The 7,208-nt window shown below is 41.3% G+C and overlaps 1 protein-coding gene across 1 annotated transcript in view; it reads left to right on the forward strand.

The window, feature by feature from the left end:
- Positions 1–1,209: 1,209 nt before the first annotated feature.
- Positions 1,210–7,208, forward strand: part of mmd (monocyte to macrophage differentiation-associated) — a 38,616-nt gene continuing 32,617 nt past the window's right edge. Inside the window, exon 1 of the mRNA XM_034143541.1 lies at positions 1,210–1,671. Coding sequence (XP_033999432.1) covers positions 1,601–1,671 — 71 coding nt within the window. The 5' untranslated portion in view covers positions 1,210–1,600. The remainder of the gene's footprint in view (positions 1,672–7,208) is intronic.

Here is a 7,208-nt window from a genome sequence, read left to right on the forward strand (position 1 = left end):
CTTAAAATAGTGACTTAGTACCTCAACATGTTGACTTAGTATCTCAAAATAAAGAGAAACTGGCACATCACCCCCATCCACTGTGAAACTGCACAGCACACTCACACATAATTTGTATAGATTAAGTCGATTTATTTGTACTTTTCTTACCTCACAAACTGCTTCAAATCAGTGTGAAGTATGTTACTTGGACACATTAACAACAACAAAAACAGACAGAAAACATTGTGTTCATAAGCTTCTTTATTAGTAGTAAGTGTGAGTTATTGCTTTATTGGTGCTCCTGTGTGTCTGGGTAACAGTTGGCCTCCAGCCTCTTCTGATTCTAGTCCCCCTGCTAACATTGCTAGTTGCTGCCCTCTGCTGTCCATCGGTCTCACAGCAATCTCAAATACCTGCACCACAACAAAAGTTCCAGCAAATTTCTTGAGACACATGCAACTGAAACTCTAAAGTGTCACATCCTCACAAACACACACATTTCCTTGGCTTTGGTCCTACGCAATCATGGCGTGCTTTGTCATGCTGCAGCAGAGATTATAAACCAGAGCAGTCCACTGACTTGTAATCCCACCTCTGATTCCCTGGTAGCCTGCAACAAGGAGTCTGCTGTAATCTGCTCAGATTACATGTTCAGCAAAATAATACAAGGTCATAGATTTGAGAGAAAAATGTATTTTACTTTGTCCTGTTGTTGACAAAGTCTTATGCTAGCATGTTAGCATTTTTTCCCCAGTGGCATTTTAGCCCCGCTGTCCGGCCTCTATTTAGCCAGATGGCTTCCTCTGTCAATCCCCACTCACAATCAAGATTAAGATTACACCACACAAACATGCACTCAAATGCGTCCCACACACATTAATTAATATCCACTTTCAAGCAGATGATATAACACAGGGTCTGTCGCGGTTACAACTGAAGCTTAAGTTATTAAAGGGAACTGTTGATCGCAGAAATTCAAGGTTGGAGGAGTGGCGCGGATTAAAGTATTTTTACCACAAAGCCCCGTATTCGCGGCGCTCATCTGAAACCGAGAGGTGAGAGACAGAAGCAAGGGAGGGGGGAGGACAGTATAGGGAGACAGATTGAAGAGGATAGAGAGGGAGAAAGCCTTGCGGTTTCCAGGCTTGTTTAGTGCTTCTCCGTTTGTAAAGCAACCAGTAGCTTCGACTTTCCCTTCTTCTGAGGCCTCGGAGGCGCTTGTTTTTCCAGGCCTCGGGGCCGCCCAGCATGAAGCGGGCACCATGGGCTTTCTGGAAAACTACCAGGAGATCGACCCTGTCACTTTGAACCTTTGCATCCTGATTGCCAGCTACGTTATCTTGCTCCTCGTCTTCCTGATATCGTGTATCATGTACGACTGCCGGGGCAAAGATCCCACTAAGGAGTACGCCCCGGACCCTCCGCCAGCTCAGTCTCCTATCAGGCTGGTGGTAATGCAGAGCTCTCCGACCCCGGTTGCAAGGTGGGACACATCCAACATGATCACGACCTACCACGAGCCAACACATTCTGACTTTAGGGAGAAGAAGAGCACGATGGTCTGAGAGACTCTGCAGACCCACCTTTGTATATACTTGACTCTATTTTTTTTTTGTATATGTTTCTTTTTACTTGCTTCCTCTCTGAGACAATGCTAGGATTTGACCTACGCCGAACCAGTCTTGCACGGTAGGTAGACATGCGTTGATGTCTTTAAGTGCTGTGTGTTTGCATGTGAGATCCCTATTTATCTCAGGGATCTCAAGCCAAAGCCTGCAGTCTGCTTGCGAGAGGAAATGTCACAACTGATAAAGCAGAAGGAATAAAGAGGGGGCTTTTCTGTTGTGTTGACAAAAAAGGGTTTAGGATTAAGGTAGGTGCTACGAAAACACACAGTGAAGTGTAGTATAGGACCAACTGAATTAGAGTCTTAACATCTGTGTTTTTTTTAAAAAGTGCCTTTAAGCGAGATCAATACTTGTCGCACCTTGTTATCTTTGGACTTCATTCCTCTTTTACAACAAATAGATACAAAATTATCCTATCTATTTCGCAATCAAGGGTGCATTGCTCTTTATTGGCAGCCATTCAGGGATTAGTGTCAACGTTTGGTTAAGTCTGTCAGTAACCCCTTACATAACTCGAGGAAGTGTGATGCATGGATGTGGTTGTCAAAGCGGCAGACAGATAAGTGAAAGCTCTCCTGACAGGTCTTGCTTAAACGTCTACTTTCTTATTTTGAGATGTATGTCTTAAATCACTCCACCCACACAACAGAAAGACGTTAAGACTCACATCCATTCAGCTCCCTGCTTTCTTGACACCATGGCTGAACGTTTACCCGTTATCTGGAACGTTACAATGGGAATGATGAACAGATAGATAAGCAGAGAAAGGAAAGCTTATATTGCTCTTATCAAATGCAGATATGGTTAATCAAGTCTGTGGAAACATGCAAACCGCATTTTGTGTAAATAAGCATGGAGCACATGATAACTGTTTGATAAGTAAACTGATTTGACGTGCATCTGTGTAACCCATCATTAAGTATTGAAAGGTATTTATTATGATGGATTGCTCCTCTTATTTAATATTTATTCTTCCAATGGCCTCCCCTGTGACTTCACTTCGATTATATCCGGCTAAACATTTGTAAGAAACTCTCCAAACAATTGGACAGGTCATTTATAGTAATAACATCTTCTGTGCAGCGCCATGAAGTAATCAGGCTGATTAGCTGGCCTGTCCGAGGGTCTGAAATCAAAGTAGGGGCATTTTTTCTTAGAAGCTGATTTACCCAATTTTCTGAATAACGGTACAGAGTGAAACCCAAAAGCCTGTCCAACTTTGATATCAACTAAAGAAAAGTTTGCCAGGTTTCACTCAACAAGACATGGAGATAAGTCATTGAACCTGACTCTTGGAAAAAAGCCACCATTGGAGTTTTATTAAGTTTAACATTTCCTGGAGAGAAAAACAATCCTATTGGTTGAGTTTGAACTCAGTTGATCCAAACACATTATAAAACAAAAAAAGCTGGAAGCCAATGTCTCTAATGCTGCGTTCACACCGGACGCGATGCGATGTTTGGGGGCGGCGCGATTACATGTAAAGTCAATGCAGAGACGTGGACAGACGCGGACAGACGCGAATTCGCTCCGACGGCAAGCATGAAGCGGTGGACGCAAATTCCGCAGCGCGATTGAGGCGATTGAAGGGGGCCGCGACAAACTCTCGACTTCAATTTGTTCAACTCGAGCGTCATATTCACGTGACGCGATCTCGCGGTAGCCAATCAGCGGTGAGGATCTCAGCCTGCCGTCACTGACGTTCAACCAGAAAACATCAGCCGTTAGCCGTTAGCAGTTAGCACACAGAGCTCACAGCTCCTCATATCTGTTCAGAAACTGGACAAAAGTTAAACAAGTACAAACCACAGACTGTCTGTGTCATGGCGAGTACAGTCGCTGGTTTATTTATGTCTGTAGGCCGTTGTTATGAGTGTGGACGGAGCATATACAACGTTAGCTTAGCCTGGTCGACCCGATCTTCATTCAGAAAACAAGCATTTTAAAAGGTTTTTCGCCTGCCGTCTTGTCTGCAGACTTGTCAAGCATTAATTCATGGTTTTTACTAACCGGTATCAGTATGTTGTTACTTCGGCATCATTTAGAAACGTGTATTACAATTTAATCACGGTAAAATATGTTCATTTTTTTGTAGTTGTAGCTCCCGAGCCAGCGTGTCTTGTTTGAATGACGCGAGTAAACACAGCTGACAGCCGCGGTGAAACTCGAGCGTTTAGAGCGATGCGATAGGAGCGTTTAGAGCGAAGCGAATATTCGCATCGCGTCCGGTGTGAACGCAGCATTAGATCTAGAGTGCAATTGCTGATTACTGAAAAAGCTTATTTCAAGGTATGAAAGTAACTCAAGGTAGTTTGTATGATATATTACGAAAAGTTATTTTGTTTTGCCTTTTTCCTAGAAATGTCCAGCTACAAGTTCTAGGAGAATGTCTTGTGCAGTGTCGTTTTTATACTTCACTTCTCCTGGCTCACAATTACGTGGGTTCCATTGAAATGAAGGTTGTATATGAAATATAGTGCATTACAATTACATTTACAAACAGTAAATGAGAACAGCGTGCTAACCTACCTATGTTAGCTAGTTAGCTTAGCATGGCATCACAATTCAAAACATCCTGAGCTAAAGTAGGTAAATGAAAAAGTTATCAGTTTGTAATTCATAAACAATTCATGTCAACACTCATCTTGTCATTATGACAGGGAAAAACAGATTTCTCAGAAAGCTTCAGTATCCCACTCAGTGCTAAAAACCACAGTAGTGCCAATAACCAAACAAACATGTACGCCTCATGTGAGCCCGGTTTTTGTTCTAGGTTATAATGTGGTGCAGAGATGATGTATGTTTTTGGGACGACCCAGGAGCAGCATCATAAAAGCTCCCTTGATAAAAAGCCGATACAATTTTCCATTGGAAATGCATAACTATTGAAGCGCAAATGCAATCACCATGAGTCAAAAACGTTAGGCTATAAATAAAATATATCACAGTCGCATGACTCATGTCAACACCTGTAAGCTGAAGGTGGCTAATATTTGGTGGGATGATGTATAGTAGTCTCATTTAGCCACTTAATAGCAACTGCCTTTATATTCAAACATAGGAGCTTCATTTTCACCATTTGGGTATTTACTGACATATTTTATGTTCTATTGTATTTGTCAAATAAAAACTCGACAATCAGACAGTTCTCATGATTCTTCTGACAACTACAGTTGCAAACACTGGTAGTTGATGTTTATAAAATGTTTTTTAAATGTTTTCCATCATAGTATGTGTTTATAATAAAATTAGCTAAAGTTAAATTCTGCTGTAAAAACTTGTTGTTTGCCCGTATACGTTTAAGAGGATGTTTTTAGCCTAATGAGCACTTTTCTCAAACTAAAGACCCGCAGCCAAATCTGGCCCCTTTCAAATGTTATCCTATTATCCACTTAGGTTTTCAATAAATGTCTATCCCGCTTAGTTCTAGCTGAATAATATTTGATTAATTGGCATCAAAAAAGGACGTCTGGTGGCCAACAATAATCTCTATGTGGCTGAATGGCATAACAAATTGGATGATTTTTAAGTTTACTTTTTAAAGCCTGTTTGTGTACCAAATTATATATTTGTATTCATTAAAAGCACGTCAATAAACTATATAAATCTTTAACTTGATGTGATTCTCATACCATTGAGACTCTTGAAATGTAATCATGAAAGAGAGCGAGTATAAGCAAAGGGAGAGGCAAGAACCCAAATGTCGGAGCTGATTATTTAACACACTGTGATTACAGCTTTCAGTTTGTGCTGCCAACGATCACAAATAGATTCTGTCGCTTTGAGAACTGTCAGTGAGCATGGGCACAAACCTAGAGCTCAATGTAATCCTGCTGCCCGCTTCTGAGAAATGTGCAGAAACTGGAATCTCATTTGCAAAATAGGTTGATGGTAGTCTTTGTTATTTTTGCAAAGAGAAGCCAAAAAGACGATCAATACATTAAGTAAATAGAAGGGCTCTCGGAGAGCCAAGACTTCCGCTAACATCTTGCAATCCTGCTGTAATCCCACTGACAAACAAACAAACAAACAAACAAACAGAAACTAAAAGATAACCTCCCTGGTAGTGGTAACTAAGACAAATAACTTCTAATTATTTTAAATGGCTTTATTTAAATTTGTGTCATTTATATTTATACAGACCACTAAGCAGCTGCCACATATTGATTTTTTCCCATGTATTTTACTGTTCCAGTGGAGACTTTCAAACAGTATTATGGCGCATTTCCACTACACGGTCGGCCTCGGCCACACTCGGTACGGCTCGGTACGGCTTGGCCGCGTTGGGCCTTAACAGGGCCGACTCACTTCATGCTGCGCTTCCATTACAGTTTAGGAACTGGGGTAGTTACTATAGTAACGCAGTGTAGGCGGAGCCGTGACGTCATCTTCAATGAGAAATCCAGAAACACAACACAGCCGTTAGCTGTTAGCACTCAGAGCTCACAGCTCCTTATATATGTTCAGAAACTCGACAAAAGTTAAACAAGTACACACCACAGACTGCCTGTGTCATGGTGAATACAGTCGCTGCTTTATTTATGTCTGTATAGGCCGTTGTTGTGAGTGTGGACGGTCGGGGCATATACTGCGTTAGCTTAGCCAATCTCCATCTAGAAAAACACGAATTTTAAAAGGTTTTTCCCCTGCCGTCTGTCTGCAGACTTGTCAAAGCATTAATTCATGGTTTTTACTAACCGGTATCAGTATGTTGTTACTTCGGCATCATTTTGAAACGTGTATTACAATTAAATCACGGTCAAATATGTCCATCTTGTTGTAGTTCTAGCCCTCTTGCCAGCGCTCCTCTCTCTAGTTTAGCATACTCAGCCCGACTCAGCCCTGTTTGTTGGCCCCGATAGAACCACAATTTTCTAGGGCCAGAAAAGAGGTGAAAAAGTGGCCCCGCGCCGTGCCGCGCCGGTAATTGGCCTAGTGGAAGCACAACCAAAAAAGGGGACGGCACGACACGGCACGCTTAAAGCGAGCTCCGCGCTGCAGTGGAACTGCGCCATTAAATAACTACCGTAGTTGACCTCTATTGCAAACCTGCCTCTTGGTATCTAAACAGCCAGAAGTAATCTTCTAAAGCGATATTTATTGAAAGATCATGTTAAAAACTTAAAAGAATGACTTCCATTTGCAGGACCTGTTTATAGAGTTTTGAAAAACGCAAGTCTGGGCCTCATTCACCAACCATTTTTAAAAAGTGATTTCTTCTTCCACTTTCAGATTCACCGAAAATGTGTTATTTGAGATTTGTTCCTTGGTAAAAGAAAAAAAAAATGTGAACACTAAAACACACACTGACGAACATTTCAGTTCTGAAAGGTTTGTGCAAAATGTTTTAATCTCTGGATTAAAAGAATTATACTTTTTGTTATCAGTTGCTTTCAAAAGCCTTATGCACTTTTGCAGAAGTACTTTTATTTCAGATCTACACATTGGTTTTTTTGTGTGGTGTACTTTGCTCCATTGTCTTTAGACAGTTTTAATATCTGTGTGTGCATGGCTCGCAGTTGTGCGCCCTGAGTGAGGATTGGTGGGATGTTATAAAAATCAGGATTATAGTGGGAAGATTTGATCCTAAAAGTTATG

This window comes from Trematomus bernacchii, unplaced genomic scaffold (assembly GCF_902827165.1).
Source record: "Trematomus bernacchii unplaced genomic scaffold, fTreBer1.1, whole genome shotgun sequence".
Classification (NCBI taxonomy): domain Eukaryota; kingdom Metazoa; phylum Chordata; class Actinopteri; order Perciformes; family Nototheniidae; genus Trematomus; species Trematomus bernacchii.